Genomic DNA, 23210 nt, shown 5'->3' with positions numbered 1-23210 from the left:
GCCAGCGATGTAGATTGGGTCAAATCTGCTACCTGCTTCTTTGACCGGTTTGAGAAGCGAAATGAAGATGTTGCTGAAAGTCAGACCGTTGCACTCGATCATTTGTGAGGGGACGAGACGGGTCAAGCGGCTTGTGTGTCAGTGGAGACCTCGTTTAAGACGAATGATCATCACTTTACCCGTTTCCAGGTTTTTAGACAGAAGAGAGAGAACAGACATTTCAGTCAAAAATCGAAATGGTGTGAACCCTACTTTCGGTGGCATAAGGAAGTAGGAATGTAATCCACATGCAGGAAACAGCGCCTCCTAACGCCTTCACCAGCGTTTTGGGGGATGTTATCCAGGCCAGACTGAAAAAAAACTCATCAAGCAATTACCATCAACAGATCACTTGCAACAGCGGAGGAAACCACACACTGAACCACTCTGACACCACCGTCTACCGTGCTATTCCACGTCCTCACCTCGGAAAGTCTGATCACCTGGCTGTACTTCTACTCCCTGAGTATAGGCAGAGACCAAAGACTGCAGCACAAGTCGTGAGGACCAAGAAGGTTTGGACAAGGAAAGCACAGGAGCGCCTACAGGACTGCTTTGAATCGGTGTATTCAGCGATCCATCTTCGAATCTGGATGAGTATAGTGTAGTTGTTATGGACCTGATTAAAAGCTGTGTGGATGAGTGTGTGCCTGCAAAGAATTACTGTACAATCCCAAACCAAAGGCCGTGGATGAGCCAGAGGGAACGTCGTCTGTTGAATTCTGGATCTGTGGCATTCAAATCTGGCGACCCACGTCTGTACCAGAAAACCAGGAATGATTTGCGGAGGGCAATTTCAAGGGCGAGGCGACAATTTTCAACGAGGTTGGAGGCGACATCTGACGTACGACAACGCTGGCAGGGTTTGGAAGACATTACTTCCTACAAAGCGAAACCCAACAGTATGAATGGCGGCGATGTTTCACTACCAGATATACCCAGCATCTTCTATGCGGGCTTTGAAAGGGAGAATATAACTACAGCTGTGAAGATCCTGGTTGCACCCGATGATGCTGTGATCTCTGTCTCAGAGGCCGATATTAGTCTGTCTTTAAAGAGAGTGAATCCTCGCAAGGCGAAAGGTTCGGTGGAATTCCTGGAAAGGCTCTGAAAACCTGTGCCAACCAACTGGCGGGAGCAAGTATTCAAGGACATTTTCAACCTCTCACTGCTACGGGCGGAATTTCCTACTGCTTCAAAAAAAAATTAACAATTATACCAGCGCCTAGGAAGATTAATGAGAGCTGCCTTAATGACTATCGCCCGGCAGCACGCAGATCTACAGTGATGAAATGCTTTGAGAGGTTGGTCATGACTAGGGTGAACTCCTGTCTCAACAAGCATCTGGACCCACTGCAGTTTGTCTATCGCCACAACAGGACAACGGCAGATTCAATCTTAATGGCTCTTCATACGGCTTTAGACCACCCGGACAATCAAAATACCTGTGCAGGATGCTGTTTGGTGACAATAGCTCAGCATTCAACACAATCATTCCGCAATCCTGATTGAGAAGTTACAGAACCTGGGCCTCTGTGCCTCTCTCTGCAATTGGATCATCGACTTCCCAACTGGAAAACCACAGTCTGTGCGGATTGGTGATAATATCTCCTCCACGCTGACGATTGACACTGGTGCACCTCGGGGCTGTGTGCTTAGCCCATTGCTCTACTCTCTGTACACCCATCACTGTGTGCTTAGCCCACTGCTCTACTCTCTGTACACCCATCACTGTGTGCTTAGCCCACTGCTCTACTCTCTGTGCACCCATGACCGTATGGCTAGGCATTGCTCATCTGTAAATTCACTGATGATACAACCATTGTTGGTCGAATATAATATGGAGACGAGAGGGCACACAGGAACGAGATATACCAACTAGTGGAGTGGTGTCTCAGCAACAACGTTGTACTCAACATCAGTAAGACGAAAGAGGTGATTGTGGACTTCAGGAATGGTAAGGAAAAGATTCAGATACCGATCCTCATAGAGGGATCAGAAGTGGAGAGAGTGAGCTGTTTCAAGTCCCTGGGTGTCTGGATCTCTCAGGGTCTAACCTGGTCCCAACATATTAATGCAGCTATAAAGAAGGCAAGACAGCGACTATCCTTCATTTTTAGTTTGAAGTGATTTGATCTGTCAATTAAAAAAACTCAAAAACTTCTGTAGATGGGAGAACGTTCTGTCAAGCTCTCTCCTTCTCTCCCTCCCTCTGTAGTCTCTCTCTCTCTCTCTCTCTCATTCTGTCTCTCTCTTTCACTCTGACTCTCTCACTCTCTCCCTTTCTCTTTCTCTCCTCCCCCTCTTTGTCTGTCTGCCTGTGTCTCTCTCCCTCTCTCCCCCTCTCGCTATCTCTCTCTCCGTCTCACTCTCTCAGCCAAATACTTATGCCACCCTGCTTTTCATTCGGAATATATGAAAAGCAAGCTTTTGAAACAAATACCTGTTTTATTTAAAGGAACTTAATGAAAGAATCTGCACATTTTATTCTACCCTTAACTTCGAATTTTACTCTGACTCAGTTTTTGCTAACTCTACTGAATATTTTAATAAACAAATTATGAACACATAAAACTTCATTGTTCGAAATTATTTGACAACACTTCCACACCTGCTACGCAGCTGCTGTGCAGAAAGGGTTAACTGCATCTGCCATTTCATTAGATGCCAATATCGTCATTTCCACGGAGGGTTTTGGCGTCACAAGGGAGTTTCCCTCTCCTATTAAATAGCATCGGAATCACTGAGTTCTCACTGAGCAGCCGCTCCGACACTCACAGCGGTTTGCCGATCCACACAGCGGGACAGAGAGAGCACACTCTGCGGAAGGAAGGTTTGCTTGTTCCGTAATGGATCAGAGTCCGGGAACAGAAACGTGGAATGTGGCAGAAACTCGGAACAATGTCTTCTGGGCTGCTCAATTTATCTTTGCGAAGCATGAATGGATGACCTTGGATCTTCGAATCACGCACGCATTAAAAGTCATTCAAGTGATTTACTACCCCTGTCTCGCTATCGTTGTTCTTCCCGGTGAGTGTCTCTCCAAAACTCAACTATACAACAATATTTAACTGCTTCCTAATATTTATCACCCATTTGAAATTATTGATACTGTCGCACACTCCAGGTAAGAAATCCCCAAAGGTTCAAATTCTGCAACGATTCTGTTCACTGTGGTTCTTGTAAATCTGCGGGTGTAATGGCCATTGATCCAATCGGTAAACTCCGTTCAATCGTTGCTCACATCAGGTCATAAACGAGGTTCTGATATTTTGCCTCTGGAAGCGTTGCTTTCTCTCAGTCGCTCCATTGTCCGCTCGAAAATATCGGCTTTTGAGTCAAGTTGCTTCAAACTCCTTGTGTCTGCAATGGAATTCAATCTGACTTCTAAACGTGCATTATTCTCTCAGACAACCGGTCTGACTATCAACCAGCCGCCAACGTCACCGCTCACCCAGCACCGCCCAGCTCCGTACGTGCCTGCCACGCCATCGAACAGAACATCCAACCTTCCCACTTCTCCCAGAACCGACTGTCTGTTCTAAAACTCCCGGGTGTCCAGGGAATCCGTGATCCTTTCCTCACGGTTCACCACTGGCATTCGTCCCGCTGCAGCTCTATCTCCGCATTACCGGAATTTGTGAGCAAATGTCTGAATTGTTCCACCTCTGTCCTTTCCTGTGGTAATTCACGTAATTTTAAACAATCCTTCATTCGCTTTTCAAATGTCACTCTGAGGCTTTCGCTGAATTGGGTTATAATAATGATAAAAAGAGACGGCTTTTTATCTGTTTTCTCCTGTGACAATTTACCTTATGGTGAAAATTCCCGACTCGTTCATTCTCTGGTCGTTTCAAACAATGTTCATCTGAATAACATTGTGCAGCAGAAAATGTAGTTGTCTATATACAATACAGTTCGAAGTTCAGAATTTTTCCTTGAATTCAATTGGCATTTTATACAAAATAAAAAAAAAGGAAAGGGATCTCATTTTTACTATAGTATCGTTAAAATATTCTCACAATCATTCGCTGTCCTCTGACGATCTCCCTCCAATCGATATCTGTATCAGATTTGATTCTATGCTGGAACTCAGCAATTATGCTGGCAGACAGGAAGCAAAGAGTGGGAATAAACGGGACCTTTTCAGAATGGCAGGCGGTGACTAGTGGGGTACCGCAAGGCTCAGTCCTGGGACCCCAGTTGTTTACAATATATATTAATGACTTGGATGAGGGAATTAAATGCAGCATCTCCAAGTTTGCGGATGACACGAAGCTGGGTGGCAGTGTTAGCTGTGAGGAGGATGCTAAGAGGATGCAGGGTGACTTGGATAGGTTGGGTGAGTGGGCAAATTCATGGCAGATGCAATTTAATGTGGATAAATGTGAAGTTATCCACTTTGGTGGCAAAAATAGGAAAACAGATTATTATCTGAATGGTGGCCGATTAGGAAAAGGGGAGGTGCAACGAGACCTGGGTGTCATTATACACCAGTCATTGAAAGTGGGCATGCAGGTACAGCAGGCGGTGAAAAAGGCGAATGGTATGCTGGCATTTATAGCGAGAGGATTCGAGTACAGGAGCAGGGAGGTACTACTGCAGTTGTATAAGGCCTTGGTGAGACCACACCTGGAGTATTGTGTGCAGTTTTGGTCCCCTAATCTGAGGAAAGACATCCTTGCCATAGAGGGAATGCAAAGAAGGTTCACCAGATTGATTCCTGGGATGGCAGGGCTTTCATATGAAGCAAGACTGGATGAACTGGGCTTGTACTCGTTGGAATTTAGAAGATTGAGGGAGGTCTGATTGAAACGTATAAAATCCTAAAGGGATTGGACAGGCTAGATGCAGGAAGATTGTTCCCCATGTTGGGGAAGTCCAGAACGAGGGGTCACAGTTTGAGGTTAAAGGGGAAGCCTTTTAGGACCGAGATTAGGAAAAACTTCTTCACACAGAGAGTGGTGAATCTGTGGAATTCTCTGCCACAGGAAACAGTTGAGGCCAGTTCATTGGCTATATTTAAGAGGGAGTTAGATATGGCCCTTGTGGCTACGGGGATCAGGGGGTATGGAGGGAAGGCAGGGGCGGGGTTCTGAGTTGGATGATCGGCCATGATCATAATAAATGGCGGTGCAGGCTCGAAGGGCCGAATGGCCTACTCCTGCACCTATTTTCTATGTTTCTATGTTCTATGTTTCTATTATAAAATGCCATTGTCCTTTCTGATGAAAATTACGTTCACCTGTATTGTTTATGTGTGTTGCTTGAAATTCCAGCATCTGCAGATTTCCTCGTGTTTGTCCTTTCTGTGTGTGTCTTATCTTTGAAATTTTGACCCGCGAAAATTGATTGTGATCTCAGTAACTTAGAGTAGTCCTGGTACAAAACTCATTCCATTGAAATTCAAAAAATCCTCAACTGATGATTTTATTATCGTCGCCGTTTACATTTGACTGTCAACTCTGTCGGTGTTCTGAAGCGACAAAAACTAAACAAAAAATCTGCGCACTGAACGATTACGAACAGGCCATGAAATTCTGGCAGTGATGCATTGCTTTGGGGATAAAAGAGGGTCATTATTGCGGGGAAGTAAATTTTTACCACGAATCAAATTAAATGCAATGGAATGGAGGATAATCTTTTTAATAAGGGCAGGAGTATCTGAAGGGGCTAAAGAACGTGGAAGAAAAATCCCAAAGGAATATCATTTGCCCAGTTAACTTTCGGCTTGTGAACGTAACATCGGCTGCAGCAAAATCTGGTCTCCCGCTGAACGTGTCAGAGAGTCGACCAGCTTCTCCGAGCTTTAGGGCAGCAGCTTCAAATCGGTTAATGGGTTGTGTGAAACTTGGATGGATTCCGTTGCTCGGCATCACTCGCACATTGAGCGAATTCACCGGAGCTACTGCTGACAGGCCAGTGACAGTACTTTATATAGAGCGAAAATGCCCGAGACCTCTCCACAGAACCGTAGTAATTGTATGTAATCCACAGTACTACTGCCACAAAAAAAGGAACTGATTTCTTGACTTCAGATGGTAACGTTAAATTTGATTCTAATATGGGTGTCGGTTGTCGACTGAGAGTGGAAAGGGGCCAGGGTGAGACAATCGTAGTTGGGAAAAGCGGGAGGGAGAGGGGAGGGAGCGGGAAGCACCGGGGAGACATTCTGTAATTGACAATAAATTTCAACATCGTTTTCTTCCGCCAGATTTGCAACCTGGTTCTCCGCTCTACGTTGACAATACCGTATTGTGCAAAACGCTTAGGCTACCTAACTAAATATATGTTTGACAAAGACTTTTGCAGAGTAGTGTATAATGATCAGAGGAGGGAGTCTGCCCTTGATCTAAACAGTTATTCTTGCCGAAATTTATCTAGTTGGTTTTAAGTTTCTGTAGAGCTCGTATTTGAAGTTCCATTTACATCTTTCCCTTCAACATATACAAAGTTTCCAATTATCAGTGATCGTTATCTGTGTTATTCACTGCTGTTTCCAGTGTGATATCGGCCCGCAAATATTACGGTTGATTTTTCACTGACTTCACTAACGATTTGATTCTAATAATTGACTTTCTTGATAGACTTCCCGAGGAACATTTATTTACTCATGTGACTAGACACAAAAAAAAACAAATCCGATACATGATATGATAATGTAGAACGCTTCCAGATGTGTCTCCACTATTTTTTTTTATCCCCCTCACAGTGAACCTGGTGACCATTTTAATCTTGTCCAGAGGAAAGTGCGGTCTCTCCAGAGTTGTCACTCGCTACCTGGTTGCCATGGCAGTGGCGGATCTTATGGTTGTGGTCCTGGACGTGATATTGAGCAGGATTCCGAATATTTACGTGGAACTGGAACTTCTCATCTGGGCTGCGCATATACCAGTGTGTAAAATCCACGCCGTCCTGCTTTACGCCGCCACCGATTGTTCGGTCTGGTTCACCGTCACTTTCACCTTTGACCGGTTTGCGGCCATTTGTTGCCAAAAGCTGAAAACAAAATATTGCACCGGGAAAACTGCGGCTGTGATTCTGGGGACAGTGACTGTAATCAGTTGTTTAAGGAGCATTTACTGGTATTTTCGGCTCTCACGGTATTATGCAGTGCTGATCGCTCCATTTATTTGTCTAGATACCGTGTATTATTTCTCTTTATCTGTCGGAATATCAATTGACTTATTTTATTACCTTCTCACCCCTGTAATCCCATTCCTGCTGGTTCTCCTGACGAATGGACTAACTGTCCGGCATGTTCTAGTCACCAGCAGAGGGCGCAGGAGACTCCGGCGTGCTGACAAGGGACAGGGCGACAGGGACCCGCAGATGGAGAGCCGCAGGAAATCCCTCGTTTTACTGCTGATCATCTGTGGCAATTTCGTCCTGCTGTGGGCACCGTTCACTGTGTATTCTGCGTGGAACCGGCTGTCGGTTCTCTCTGCGTTGGCGCTTCCTCCTGATTCACTGCGAGGACTGGGCTCGGTGCTGCAGCTTCTGAGCTGCTGCACAAACACGGCTCTTTACGCCGTCACCCAGACCAAGTTCAGGGAGCAACTGAAGGACGCGATAAAACATCCCCTGGCTCTCGTTGCTGCCAGGATGTCATGAATTAGTAATATTTCCCTGCCTGGCCAAATCAATTAACCACTCATTGCAGGCAATCTCTGCACCAATGGAGCCCGGCGTTGTCCTTGTTCATCTCATTCCTCGCCAGTTTTCCCATCGCGCATGATTCCTCACTCTGGCTCACTGCCGATCATTTCAATCGATTTATTTTCCTGCATTCACCCGTTTATATCCACCTCTCTTCCCCAGTGGAACGAGCTACGTTCTGTTGGTGTAGATCAGCGCCATCGTTGTGACCCACTGTTCTGTCGTCAAAGTCCCACTGTTCATTTTAAAAATCTTTATTAATCATTATTAAAGATCGACACAAAGTACAGTAAGGTAATCAAGTCAATGTATTAATATGTACAATGAATTAAATTACCAAATAATTGGTTAACAAAATTAAGCATTACGTCAACAATAATAATAAAATATAAAGTATTACGAATATGTTTTAAAGAAAAAGAAAGAAAAAAAACTACTAACTAAAAAAACATTAGGAGCACACCCTCGGAGCTCTACGTCATCCGAGCTTCCATAAAAGAAAACCATCAATCCGCCAACTGAAATCCATTCAAACAAAATTCGGAATGAAACTCAGGTCAGATGATGGCAGCGAGCAAATGAACCTGATCTTTTCTCAAAATCAAATCCAGGCTCAAAAGTTCAACTTCCAATTTTCTCCAAACTAAGACATAGCATCACCTGTGAGATGCATTGCATCAAGGTAGGAGCAGAAGCATCTTTCCATTTCAACAGAATAGCCCTTGTTGGCCAATAATGTAACACATGCAATTACATGCTGGTCTGAGAAAGAAATACCATGAATATGTTGAGGGATTATACCAAACAAAACTGCCAACTTATTAGGTTGCACATTATTCTTTTAAAACTTTAGAAATTGTAGAGAAAATAGATTTCCAAGAATGATTCAAAACAGAACACGACCAAAACATATGTGTCAATGTAGCTGTCTTGGTTTTACATCTATCACACTGATTATCAACATTAGAAACCTCCTTTGTCAAATAGTAAGGATGTACAATTTTAAATTGAATTGAAGAGTGACAGGCACAGACCGAAGAAGAATTAACCAATTTCAAGAGTCGCAACCAGTCCGCTGTTAGCAAGGTCATGTTAAGTTCGCTCTCCCAATCTTGCTTAATTTTAAGTGAAGGATAATTATGCTGTTGTAACAATAAATTATAAATTTTCCCAATAAAACCTTTCACGAAAGGTTTCATTTTTAAAACACGTAATACCTAACAGGTCAGAATCCTGTATATATGGAAAATTACTTAAATATTTTTGTAAGAAGCGTCTGACCTGAAGATATTGCGAGAAATGGGAATACGAGAGAGTATTTACTTACTACTTTCTCAAAAGACATCAGAGGATCGGGACTACAGAGCGTCGTGGGAGCTGAATTCTGAAGGAAGGCTGTTTTGTTTAAAAAACTTCTTCGAGTGCAAGAAGGAGGAGACTGCGCAGGCGCGTGACGTAACAGGACAGCGTGGAGAGTTTGAAAAGGAGACCACCCTATATAGCGGGCAGCGTAGTGAGTGGGAGCAGAGTGTAGGGCTTTGGCTTCAATGGGCTTCGGCGGTAAACAGGAAGAGGTGAGAGCGAAGCACCAACTCTTTTTTTCTCCCCTTGGCGAATCGGCCTGGACAGACAGGAACAGCAGGGCTCTCACAGCTAACAGTATGAGCTAACGGTTTAAAAAGTTCGTCTGTTTGGCGAGGTAAGTGGGTGAGTAGACTTATTTTTCCTGTTTCATTCCTGTAGAATTAGATAGCATGTCTGCAGGGTTAGTGCTTTGTTCAGGGTGTCAGATGTGGGAATCCTGGGAGACCTCCAGCCTCCCTGATGGCCACCTCTGCACCAGGTGCACCGAGATGCAGCTTCTCAAGACCGTCTCAGGGATCTGGAGCTGCAGCTTGATGACCTACTGCTGATCAGGGAAAGTGAAGAGGTGATAGACAGGAGCTACAGGAGTCAGTAGTCATCCCTAGGCTACAGGAGTCAGAACACTGGGTCACTGTCAAGAGAGGGAAGGGAAATGCCCGGATAGTGGAGAGCACACCTGTGGCTGTCCGCCTCAGCAACAAATATCTTGCTCTGGATGCTGTTGAGGGGGATGACCTGACAGGGGATGGCCACGGTGACTGGGTCTCTGGCACTGAGCCTGGCGCTGTTGTGCAGGAGAGAAGGAGAGAGAAGAGAAATGAGGTAGTCGTAGGGGATTCCATAGTCAGGGGAACGGACAGGAGATTCTGTGAGCCTGACAGAGATACCCGCATGGTGTGTTACCTCCCAGGTGCCAGGGTACGAGATGTCTCGGATCGGGTCCAGAATATTCTGAAGGGGGAGGGCGAGCAGCCAGTTGTCTTGGTACATGTTGGTACCAATGACATAGATAGGACAAAGGAGAAGGTCCTGAAGAGAGATTTCTGGGAGTTAGGAAGGAAGCTGAGAAGCAGGACCTCCAGGATAGTAATCTCGGGATTGCTACCTGTGCCACGTGCTAGCGAGGGCAAGGGTAGTCGGATCAGGCAGATGAATGCATGGCTGACAGACTGGTGCAGGGGGCAGGGCTTCAGATTCTTGGATAATTGGGATTTCTTCTGGGGGAAGAATGACCTATTCAAAAAGGACAGGTTACACCTGAACCCGAAGGGGACCAATATCCTGGCGGGAAAGTTTAATAGAGCTGTTAGGGAGGGTTTAAACTACTTTGGCAGGGGGATGGGAACCGGAATGGTAGAGCGGAGGAAGGGGAAAACAGAAATAAATCTAAGATAGTGAGCAGTAAAGATGTCAGGAAAGACAGGCAGGTGATGGGGCAAATGTGTAACCATTGGGATGAGTTGCAGTGCAATAAAGTTGCAGTGAAATCAAAGCAAAAAGTATCAAATACTGGGCTTAAGGTGTTGTACTTAAATGCACGCAGCATAAGGAATAAGGTGGATGATCTTGTCGTACAGCTACAGATTGGCAGGTATGATATTGTGACCATCACTGAGACCTGGCTAAAGGATGCATGTCTCTGGGAGCTGAACATCCAAGGATACACGGTGTATCGGAAGGATAGGAAGGTAGGCAGAGGAGGAGGCGTGGCTTTATTGGTAAGAAATGATATTAAATCATTAGAAAGAGGTGATATAGGATCGGAAGGTGCAGAATCTTTATGGGTTGAGCTAAGGAACAGCAGGGGTAAAAGGACCCTGATGGCAGTTATTTATAGGCCTCCAAACAGCTGCAGGAATGTGGACTACAAATTACAACTGGAAATAGAAATGGCTTGTCAGAAGGGCAGTGTTCTGATAATTGTGGGGGATTTTAACATGCGAGTAGATTGGAAAAATCAGGTCGGCACTGGATCTCAAGAGAGAGAATTTGTAGAATGTCTGCGAGATGGCTTTTTAGAACAGCTTGTTGTTGAGCCCACTAGGGGATCGGCTGTACTGGATTGGGTATTGTGTAATGAACCGGAGGTGATTGGAGAGATTGAGGTGAAGGAACCCTTAGGAGGCAGTGATCATAACATGGTTGAGTTCACTATGAAATTAGAAAAAGAGAAGTCGAAATCTGATGTGTCGGTGTTTCAGTGGAGTAAAGGAAATTACAGTGGCATTAGAGAGGAACTGGCCAAAGTTGACTGGAGAGGGACACTGGCGGGAAAGACGGCAGAGCAGCAGTGGCTGGAGTTTATGCGAGAAATGAGGAATGTGCAAGACAGGTATATTCCAAAAAAGAAGCAATTTTCGAGTGGAAAAAGGATGCAACCGTGGTTGACAAGAGAAGTCAAAGCCAAAGTTAAAGCTAAGGAGAGGGCATACAAGGAAGCAAAAATTAGTGGGAAGACAGAGGATTGGGAAGTCTTTAAAACCTTACAAAAGGAAACCAAGAAGGTCATTAAGAGAGAAAAGATTAACTATGAAAGGAAACTAGTAAATAATATCAAAGAGGATACTAAAAGCTTTTTCAAGTTTATAAAGAGTAAAAGACAGGTGAGAGTAGATATAGGACCGATAGAAAATGATACTGGAGAAATTGTAATGGGAGATGAGGAGATGGCAGAGGAAAAGAACAAATATTTTGCATCAGTCTTTACTGAGGAAGACAGCAGGATACCGGACACTCAAGGGTGGCAGGGAAGAGAAGTGTGCGCAGTCACAATTACGACAGAGAAAGTACTCAGGAAGCTGAATAGGCTAAAGGTCGATAAATCTCCCGGACCAGATGGAATGCACCCTCGTGTTCTGAAGGAAGTAGCTGTGGAGATTGCGGAGGCATTAGCGATGATCTTTCAAAAGTCGATAGATTCTGGCATGGTTCCGGAAGACTGGAAGATTGCAAATGTCACTCCGCTATTTAAGAAGGGGGCAAGGAAGCAAAAAGGAAATTATAGACCTGTTAGCTTGACGTCAGTGGTTGGGAAGTTGTTGGAGTCGATTGTCAAGGATGAGGTTACAGAGTACCTGGAGGCATATGACAAGATAGGCAGAACTCAGCATGGATTCCTTAAAGGAAAATCCTGCCTGACAAACCTATTACAATTTTTTGAGGAAATTACAAGTAGGCTAGACAAGGGAGATGCAGTGGATGTTGTATATTTGGATTTTCAGAAGGCCTTTGACAAGGTGCCACACATGAGGCTACTTAACAAGATAAGAGCCCATGGAATTACAGGAAAGTTACATACGTGGACAGAGTGTTAGCTGATTGGCAGGAAACAGAGAGTGGGAATAAAGGTATCCTATTCTGGTTGGTTGCCGGTTACCAGTGGTGTTCCACAGGGATCAGTGTTGGGGCCACTTCTTTTTACATTGTACATCAACGAATTGGATTATGGAATAGATGGCTTTGTGGCTAAGTTTGTTGACGATATGAAGATAGGTGGAGGGGCCGGTAGTGCTGAGGAAACGGAGAGTCTGCAGAGAGACTTGGATAGATTGGAAGAATGGGCAGAGAAGTGGCAAATGAAGTACAACGTTGGAAAGTGTATGGTTATGCACTTTGGCAGAAAAAAATAAACGGGCAGACTATTATTTAAATGGGGAGAAAATTCAAAGTTCTGAGATGCAACGGGACTTGGGAGTCCTCGTACAGGATACCCTTAAGGTTAACCTCCAGGTTGAGTCAGTAGTGAAGGAGGCGAATGCAATGTTGGCATTCATTTCTAGAGGAATAGAGTATAGGAGCAGGGATGTGATGTTGAGGCTCTATAAGGTGCTAGTGAGACCTCACTTGGAGTACTGTGGGCAGTTTTGGTCTCCTTATTGAAGAAAGGATGTGCTGACGTTGGAGAGGGTACAGAGAAGATTCACTAGAATGATTCCGGGAATGAGAGGGTTAACATATGAGGAACGTTTGTCCGCTCTTGGACTGTATTCCTTGGAGTTTGGAAGAATGAGGGGAGACCTCATAGAAACATTTCGAATGTTAAAAGGAATGGACAGAGTGAATGCGGCAAAGTTGTTTCCCATGATGGGGGAGTCTAGTACGAGAGGGCATGACTTCAGGATTGAAGGGCGCCCTTTCAGAACAGAAATGCGAAGAAATTTTTTTAGTCAGAGGGTGGTGAATCTATGGAATTTGTTGCCACGGGCAGCAGTGGAGGCCAAGTCATTGGGTGTATTTAAGGCAGAGATTGATAGGTATCTGAGTAGCCAGGGCATCAAAGGTTATGGTGAGAAGGCGGGGCAGTGGGACTAAATAGGATGAAATGGATCAGCTCATGATAAAATGGCGGAGCAGACTCGATGGGCCGAATGGCCTACTTCTACTCCTTTGTCTTATGGTCTTATGGTCTTATCCCTGGAGTTCGGGAGAATGGGGGGAGGGGGGTATCTCAGAGAAACTTTCCGGATGTTAAAAGGCCTGAAAAGATTAGATATGGCAAAGTTATTTCCCATGGTAGGGGAGTCTAGGACAAGAGGGCACGACTTCAGGATTGAAGGACACCCATTTAGAACAGAGATGCGGAGACGTTACTGTAGTCAGAGTGCGGTAAATCTGTGGAATTTGTTGCCAAGTCGTTCGGGTTTTTAAGTGGGAGATAGATATTCTCTTGACTAGCCTGTCATCTTCCGGATCGGGGTCTCTTTAAATTTACTTTGTTTATGTTACGATCCGGACCGTTGACTCCCTGTTTCCCTTTGGTTCCCTGTTTTCCCGTGTCCCTCGGCCTTGGTGATTAGAGGCAATTTACTCTCGGCTGAACCGGTAGTTTATAGTCTCCGGCTTGCAGCTGTTCGGCGCGGGAGCGTCTGCAAAGTCACTAAAGGTACGGATTGCCAATGTCATCTGACCAGAGCAAGTCTGGTCACCGCTCGAAGCGAGTGCCGGTAATTCGCCTTTCCTCGCCGGAGCAACCCTGTCAAAGCAAGCCTGCAGTTTCCTCACCGAGGTGGGTCCGTCAGTTAACCCGCTGGGGGAATCAAGAACTGCTGTCTACTGTTCTAAGTTCCGAGTCAAGTCCCGGCCCTGGCGACATCTAAGTTCCGAGTCAAGTCCCGGCCCTGGCGACATCTTAGTTCCGAGTCAAGTCCTGGCCCTGGCGGCATCCAAGTACGGAGTCAAGTCCTGATCCTGGCGGTATCAAAGTACCGAGTCAAGCCCTGGCCCTGGCGGCATCCAAGTACCGAGTCAAGTCCTGATCCTGGCGGCATCCAAGTACCGATTCAAGTCCTGGCCCTGGTGGTCAGTGATCCCTGTCCTAACCCCCTGTTTGAATCCCTTCTCTGCCCCTCTCGCCTCTAGCCCTCGTCTGTAGCCCTCGCCTACACCTCAGTCTAGTTCTATCGCTGGAGCTAGATAGGAACTGTCTGTTGTTCGTTGGTGTTTGTCTTGTCTTGTCCTCGCCTCCGTGGGGTAAGTCAGGCCGTCTTACCCTTGCCCTGCGGGGCATCATGTCTTGTCTTCTCTTGTCTTCGCCTGTGTGGGGTAAGTCAGGCTGTCTTGCCGTTGCCACGCGGGGGGTCATGTCTTGACTTGTCTTGTCCTCGCCTCCGTGGGTAAGTCAGGCCGTCTTGCCGTTGCCCTGCGGGGGGGACATGTCTTGTCGTCTTTGCCTCTGTTGGGTAAGTCTGGCCGTCCTGCCGTTACCCAACAGATGGACCTGTCCCACCTTGGTGTGGAGAAGGTGAGTCCCGGCCCTATGTCCTGTACACAAGGAGGGGTCCCGGCTCTGTGTTCTGTCTGTGAATCCCGGCCCTATGTCCTGTACCCAAGGAGGGGTCCCGGCTCTCTGTTCTGTGCGTGAGTCCCGTCCCTATGTCCTGTACCCAAGGAGGGGTCCCGCCTCTGTGTTCTGTGTACGTGTCCATGGTTCCATGTACCTGCTCTTCCGAGACCAAGGCTCTGCTTTTTCCATGTTCCTCCTCTCCCTAGCCCATGTCATGTCCATGCCTGGCTCTGGGGTCCAAGCCCGAGGCAAGACCCAGGTACTGGGTCCTTGCCCAGTCTCTGGCTCGGAGTCTATACCGTAGCCTCTTCATGTCGCCTCTAGTTCTGGGATCCGATTCCGAGTTCTAGCCCAGACCTTTAGTCCCAGCCTAGTTGTAGTCCTGAGTCCTTGTCCAGTTCGCTATTCCTGCTTCTGCATTGCTCTGCTGGTATCGAACAATGAACTAAATTTAATTAACCTCACAAGCTGTGTCTTGCATTTGGGTCCACCCTTGCTCCCTATGCCCCCCCCCCCCCGCCATTGTGACATAGCCAGGTCATCAAGGGGTGTGGGGACAAGACAGATGAGTGGGGATGACCGGAAGAACTGAATCAGCATATGATTAAATGGTGGGGCAGACTAGTTGGGCCGAATGGCCTGCTTCTGCTTCTGTATCTTATGGTCTTATGCTCATATGGAGCCACAGTTAAATCAGCGCAAGATTAAAATCCTCACAGGGCCTCACTGCGAGGAGCATAAAAACTTAGTGGTTACACATCAGGAAACGTGTCCAAGATCGGAAATACAAACATCAAACAAGTCAACAAATTCAGATATCTTGGCAGCTAAATAACAAGTAACACAGGTGTCAAATACAGAATATCAATGGCGAAAGAAACTTTCCAGTAAATGAAGTCCATATTAACAAGTAGAAAGATGAGCATGTACACTAAAAAACAGAATACTGCAGATGAATTATGAAAGGACGCTGGCGACTAATATCAAAGAAGATACTAAAACCTTTCTTAACTACATAAAGGGTAGACAGTTGAGGGTAGATGTAGTGCGGAATTTTTAACAACGTGCAAAATGACATCTAGTGAGGTCCGCTCATTGTAAAACCCTTCAGTGTTAGTACTTGGAATTAGGGAGTGTCAGTGAGGGCCAATATATGGAAACCCATTGCTTTGGACTGTTTTCCGAGATTAAAACAGAACGAGAGGGAAGTGGGGGGTGGGGTGGGGGGGAAGAGAGAGAGAGAGATTGAGATTGAAATGTGTTCATTGAAATGTGTTCTTTGAAATGTGTTCATTTTTCCATTGAGATTCTCCGAGTCTTACGGGGGAAAATCTATAGCTATTGAAATCAACAGTTTCAGGTTCAATTTTGGCACAAGACAAATTCCGAGAGCGGAGATGGGAGCTTGCAAATGATAATTGAGAAAGGTTGATTCAGGCTAGACTTTTAAAGGTCTGACAGCAGGAGATAAAGTTCTCTATATTTCTGTTGGATTGAAGAGAAAGTCTGGCAGGAGTATGGAACATTGGATGGCACGATTTATTGAGTTCGACGCCAGGAGGAAAAAAACATGCGATTCCCTAGGTCAGTTACAGACAGCTGGGATGAAGGGAAGCACTGAAGACGAATATTGGATGCTGCTGCCTTCTCAAGATGGAAATATGGTTTGCCAAATGGATGATGAGATCTTTCCCTTTGAAGATTAACGATACTCAAACAAATCATAAGTGTGTTGTGAAATAATATGTTGAGAGGGAATAAGCCCTCAAAGGCCTACGTTATCATTTATGTGTGGGGTCGCCGCGGGTGAGAATAGTCTTCAGTGTGAATATATTATCTCATAATGTAACCGTCGAGAAATAAATGAACGTACCTAGAATACCTATCTAGGGGGAATCAATGGGATATTTTGGGGTTTCTTGGTCTATGGGAAGAAGTGCTTCATATCTTAAAATAAAGGTAACCAAATCTCCAGAGCCTGACCGGGCGCACACAGTGCAAAGACCAAAATATTCGACACAACACCCTGACGTCTGTGCACATCCCTAAATCTGCGTGTACTGTCTATTTCGAATACTTATCCCTAAATCTTCGCGCAGCTCTAAATTACGGTGCAACCCAAACACCGTGCACATCCCCACATCCGTGTGCACCAATATTAAGTTCAACACCCCCCTCCCCGCAGGTCTGTGCGCACCTCCATATCCGAAAACATCGCTCACATCAGCGTGCACACCCATATCCACAGACAGCTTAAAGCGTCTGCTCCTCCAAATCGACATGCAACCAAACAATTCTCTGCCCCAATTTCACCTCGGACACTTCCTCATTCACACTGGATTATTCCTGAGCAAGAATCATTTCAGAATGCTCACAAAATAGTTGCTTCAATGAAACAGCTTCGAGCTTCCTCCTACCTCGAATTCTGCAGATACCCAAAATATGTCCAAATTACACTGACATCCCGAATCCACATGCACACCCCAATACGGGGTCGACCCTAAATCTGCCGAGACACCCGAATCTGAACTCATCTACTAATCCGTGTAGTATCCGCCCGTTCTTTTGCAACCCTTCTCAGGCCGTTCGGCCCGACTTCATCTGTACCTGGAGCGGGGCCCGTCGATGGCAGGATGGGGGTGGTTTTGATGGAGAAGTTGGATGCGAGTTCTGGGGGTGCAGGCTTGTTAGTGTGGATCAGCACCATGGGCTTCAGGGCGAGAGGGAGGTGTGTGAGAAGCGGGAGAGGTCAGAACGTGGGCAGCAGAGTGGAGAAGGAGAAAAGTAGAAGAAAGTGAGCAAGATGACTAAAACCATACTCACCGTACTGTCCTCCATCATCATCCCCTCTTTCTCCCATCTCTAGACCTTTCACCATCTCTTTCCACCCAAATCTCTCTCCAGACTCTCTTCCCGCTTTCTCCCCATCTTTCTCACATTCCTCTCCCAACTTCTCTCCAACTCGCCACCCATTTTTCCTCACCCCCTGTCTACTCCCTTCCTGCATCAGATACTTTCTCCCACACTCCCCCTCTCTATCACCATTCCCCTCCCTTCTGCACATCTATTGCTCTGCGCCGCTCTCTTCCGCGCTCTCCCACCTCTTTCTCCGCTATGTCCAATCTACTCTCTCCCCATTCCTCCCCACCCGCACCCCATGAACATAAATATCCCACTCCTTCCCCGTTTTACTTTCTTCCATGGCGGTCTGTCTTCTGCTATTGGAACGCGCCGACCCCCCCCCCCCGTCACTTCCCCAGCTTTGCATCTCTTTCACGAATCAACTTCCCAGCACGTTACTTCGCCCCTCCCCCTCCCGGTTTCACCTATCACATTGTGTTTCTCGTTCCCTCCCCCCACCACCACCCCCCATATGTTAACTCTACTCCTCATCATATTTTACAGTCCTGCTGACGGGTTTCGACCCGAAACTTAAACTGTGTTATTTTCCATGGATGCTACCTGCCCTGTTGAGTTCCTCCAGTATTTTGTGGGTGTTCCGTTGTGGCTTGATGTTTCATCAACACATTAAGACACTCTTTTCTTTCTGCATTCCCATAGCTTGTAACTCTCCGTTTTATTTTTCAGATGCGAATTTATTTCAGTTGTTCATAGGGAAATCTGTCCACAACAATGCATATCATTAATGTGTTGATGTTCCTTTTCCCATAACACCCATGCAGGTCCTTTGCTTTCAGTCAGCTGTATTCCCATCCACTCTGTTCACACTCGTCTTGTTTCAGTGTTGTTTTCATTTCACACCAATGTTACGGGGTTCTGAATTACCCCTATGAACTGTGATCGATTACCCCTATGAGCTGTGGTTTTGAAAAGAGAGAGAGAGGTATTTAACACCGACATGTTGTTTTGAAAAGAGAGAGAGAGAGAAAGAGAGAGAGACGAAGACTGACGTTTCGACTGTCACTTTAAGGCACGAGAGAAAACTGACTACCTTTTGGATTTCTGCAGGGCTGGAGAGAGGCAGCACCGAAACAGCTTGTAAGTTGCTATGGTGACCGAGGGCGGCGTTATTTGATGGACAATCGATGTTCTGAATTTTCGGCAGCGTGTTTGTACTTCTCAAGGACATTTGCCTGCTTGTACATTTCTTACACAGAGAAGGGAAGGAGGAGTTATTTGAATGACAGGGATACCCAGTACGGTAAGATAAATAGGAGGTCAGATAATATAGACCTAAGACGCATGTTTTGGACACTGAATGAGCTTTGTTGTGCCATCAGGAAAAGTGGGTTTTTGGAGGATTGATCAGGCAGATCGATCAGTCGCTCTTGCAATGAGAAAATGGAGTGACCGGTGGGGTGTTGTCCATGTGTCCACCCTTGCATGAGCTGATATTTCCACACAGAAAACCGGTCCCCTTTGTCGGTGACATTTGAAGGATTTCGGAGGACAACGAGAAGATCGACGGTGTCAGCTCAACTGAGATCTCTCTCCCTCCCGCCTCTCTCTCCATCACTCCTCAACTCAACACCACGAAATGAACTGAACTGAACTTTACTCATCCTCGTAAGACTGTATATTTTTACCCCAAGACTTAACGAAGCTTGGTTTTTCACATATATTTCCACACTTACTGATTTATTTACTTATATATAATCATTACTAACCTGTTTGATTCATCTACATTTATATTACTGTATTGAGTAGTTGCTAATAAATATTATTAGTTAATAGCAATACTGGACTCCAAAATACTGTATGTGTTTCAACAAGTCTTCCAGCCTTCGTTAGTTTTTTTCATTTCTACTGCATACCCAATGTGTTGTAAGGCAGCTCTCAGGCTTAACACCGAACAATCAATAAAAGACGCCATTGTTGTTCGCCATGCTTGCAACCCAAATCATGTCTACACAAAATACATTAAAAAACCTTCCAGCTCACATTGGATTGACGTGACTTATTAATTGAAAGAACGATGATAGTCGTTTCCAAAGCAGCGGTGGGTGATGGGAACATTTATGGTAATTTTCACCTGTTACCGTCCAACGAGCTGTTTCCCGTCCACCCTGCAGCCATTTCTTTTTTTGTTATTCTGGCATCTTGTCCCTTCCTTCTCAGTCCTGAAGAAGGCACTTGGCCCGGAACTTTATACTTTCGACTTTATTCTTTTCAAATATGTTCCGGAATTGCCGAGATCCTCCAGCATTTTGTGTGAAACAGAGCAGCCCAATAGCAGCATAGCATAAGTTTATGATGAAAATGTCTCTGAAGGCTTGTAGTGGACATGATCAACAATAACAACCATAGAACTGGGCGGGAAGACCGAGAGTGTTTCACAACATTCACTGAATTCTCCAATCGTCACTTCTTCGTCTTTGAGATTTTGCAATCCCTTGTCAAGCTATCACAATTGGGATTTTACTTGAATGACATCATGTTAGATTTTACCCCCGCTGTTGGAAGACACGTCAGATTGTGTAGTATTGAGTATTCAGCGTGCTGGAGCGAGTATAAATGAATGAGATTCATCAGCTCAGAGTTTCTTCAGCGAGATCGCGGGCAGCTGGGAGACAGGCTGAATTCCACACAGAATGCTTGAAGCATTTTACAGCATGAGAAAAATATATTACATGATCATTTTCATTATTGGTGTTCCTGGTAAGAACATAGAATAAGTGAAAATTGTTATTCTATGTACACGTTCTTTGGTTCAAACAGTGTTGTGATGTCGGTGGATCGTTGAGTGCACTGCAGACACGATGACAAAACCGTGTTCATTTTCAAGCTCCGTGATCTCGGCTGAAAATAAACCATCAGTTACAACAGGTGTAGAAAGGAAGATCGGGGAGATGGCTTCCTTTTGTGGATTCATGGCCGCCAGTTTTAATGAATTAATGCACTAGTTAATTATTTCTGATTGCATTCCTTGCTATAGTGCGACGGAACCCTCCAGCCCAGAGTAATGCAGAATTTAAAAGAAGCGAGAAAACTGGGGCCCATGTGGGCGGGTGACGAACGGTCAAGGAGGATCTTTTCCGTTTATCTCTGCACAGAGACTCACGGAGCTGCGATACAGTATTTCACTCATTTTTTTTTTGTTTTTGTTTCTCCCCCAGTGAATTTAGTGGCGATTGTGATCCTGTCCCGGGGAAAGTGCGGACTCTCCAAGTGCACCACTCGCTACCTGGTGGCCATGGCAACGGCGGATATACTGACCATCATCTTTGAGGTGATATTGTGGCGGGTCAGTTATTATTACTTCCCCGGGACCTTCCTGGACATCACTCCGGTGTGCAGTGTGATCTCTACTCTGGGAGTGGCAGCCACAGACTGTTCTGTCTGGTTCACTGTCACTTTTACGTTTGATCGGTTTGTCGCCATCTGTTGCCAGAAACGGAAAGCAAAGTATTGCACCGGGAAAACTGCGGCTGTGGTTCTGATAACAATCGGCGTTCTGCTCTGTTTTAAAAATGTGCCCTACTTCTTTCGATATCGTCCTGTGAAAGTGATTGACAATATACCCTGGGACTGTATTATAAAGCCGATCTACTATACGCATCCCGGCTGGGTGGGATATGACTGGCTCGCTACCGTTCTTATGCCATTACTCCCATTCGTGTTAATACTACTGCTGAACGCTCTGACAGTCAGACACATTTTAGTGACCAGTCGCGTCCGTGAGGGGCTGAGGGGTCAGAGCAAGGCGGAGAACCGCAGTGACCCGGAGATGGAGAGCAGGAGGAGGTCTGTAATCTTACTTCTCACCATCTCCGGAAGCTTCGTCATCCTGTGGTCGGTAAAATTTGCCGAATTCCTTTATTACACAGTTGCCGTTTTGAATCAAAATAATTACAACGATTCGGAATACATTCTTCAACACTCTGGAGAGATGCTGATGCTATTAAGTTGCTGCACAAACACGTTTATTTATGGGGTAACTCAGTCCAGGTTCAGAGAGCAGTTCATCCGCGCAGCGAAATACCCGCTCACGTCAATTATTCTACTCATTAATAAACAAAATATCTAAGTTATTTTCAAAGCCGGTGGGAGCGTTTTCCACTTTGACACTGCAGAACCGGCGGGCATCGGATAACGTAGCAGCTGAAAGAACAAAATTGGTATTAAACTCTTAAGAGCCGCGGCACGGGAACAGACCCTTTGGCACCCGAAGCTCCAGAAAGCGCCTCCTACCAATTATTACAACTGTATTGTTTTTCAGTTGTTTTCCCACCATGTCAACGCTCCCCTCTCCGCTACACACCTTTCGATTATGATTCCCACACTGCAGCGTTAATGCTCACCTCTCAGAGGACCGAGAGGAAATGTTCACCTCTCAGAAATGCTGGCGTCAGGCGGAGAACGATCGGAATACATTCCAAGTCTCCGGGAGATCAGATTGGACCTGGTCCATGCTCGGAGTGAGTAGGCAATCTCGTAAAGAGACTTGTCTTAGTCTATCCAACATTGGCACGTCTTTCTAAACCAAATGAGCAGACAGCATCAACTTTAATTATCCAGTGTACCCGGGTGCAGTGAATTGGTGATGTTTTCCATTAGACCATAAGACATGCGCACGGAATGTCCCCCAAGATCCAATTATCGTGTGTAGAAAGTGGGCCGATGGCGAACTCAGACAGTAATTAAACCACAGGACATAGGAGCAGCATTGGACCAGTCGTGCTTTCGAGTTCTTCCACTTAGGTGATCTGTTCCTCAACCCCAATTTCCGCCATCCTCTCGGAAATCGTTCGCACATTCACCAGTTAAGAGCCTTTCAAACTTTCTCTTAACCACATCCGGGAGCTTGGTCTCCACAACTTCTGTGGGATCAAATTCCACTCCTCTTAAAATAGATGCCATTTGCCTTCGCTGCTACCGAATTAAGCTGCAAGTTCGCTCCAGCGAATCCAGAACCGATGTCCAAATGCATCTTCTATTTTTGAGTTTTCTCTCCAGTTAGAACATTTTCGACACATTCATCATCCCTTCCAAAGCACATACCCCACACGCCCATAACCTGCATTCCAGCTGTCACTGCGTTGCCTACTCGGTCAAACGAAACATTTTTCTGTAGATCACCCTGTCGGCGACAGTACTTGTTTCTGCAAGTAACTCTGGTCCAACTGAATCCCGCCCATGAGCTGACTCGGACGGTCATTAACCCACAAGGCTTAGGAGCAGAATTGTTCAATATAATTGTGGCTGATTTACTCAGGAGTCAGTTCTTCCGCTGCTCTGGTCTCCAATCAAGCCCCCTACACAAACACTGTATTTGCGTGTATTCCAATGCCTCCGATACTCTAGCCGTCACCAGCCTCCCTGGCAGGGATTGCAGGGATTCACCCAGTCTGACAAAAGTAACATCTCTCTACATTGCTTCAAATGACTGTCCCTTAACTGAAAC

At 45.7% G+C, this 23210-nt stretch overlaps 1 protein-coding gene across 1 annotated transcript; it reads left to right on the top strand.

Moving 5' to 3' along the window:
- The first annotated feature begins 20311 nt into the window (after window positions 1-20311).
- Window positions 20312-21833, top strand: LOC140207455 (probable G-protein coupled receptor 139). Its single transcript, XM_072275975.1, has 2 exons — window positions 20312-20464; window positions 20923-21833. Exons 1-2 carry the CDS (start codon window positions 20398-20400, stop codon window positions 21831-21833), a joined length of 978 nt encoding a protein of 325 aa, XP_072132076.1. The 5' UTR covers window positions 20312-20397.
- Window positions 21834-23210: the final 1377 nt, after the last annotated feature.

This window comes from Mobula birostris, chromosome 13, assembly GCF_030028105.1.
Source record: "Mobula birostris isolate sMobBir1 chromosome 13, sMobBir1.hap1, whole genome shotgun sequence".
Lineage (NCBI taxonomy): Eukaryota > Metazoa > Chordata > Chondrichthyes > Myliobatiformes > Myliobatidae > Mobula > Mobula birostris.
Note: the sequence above shows the minus strand (reverse complement) of the source record. Positions and strands in the feature narration are given on the sequence as shown.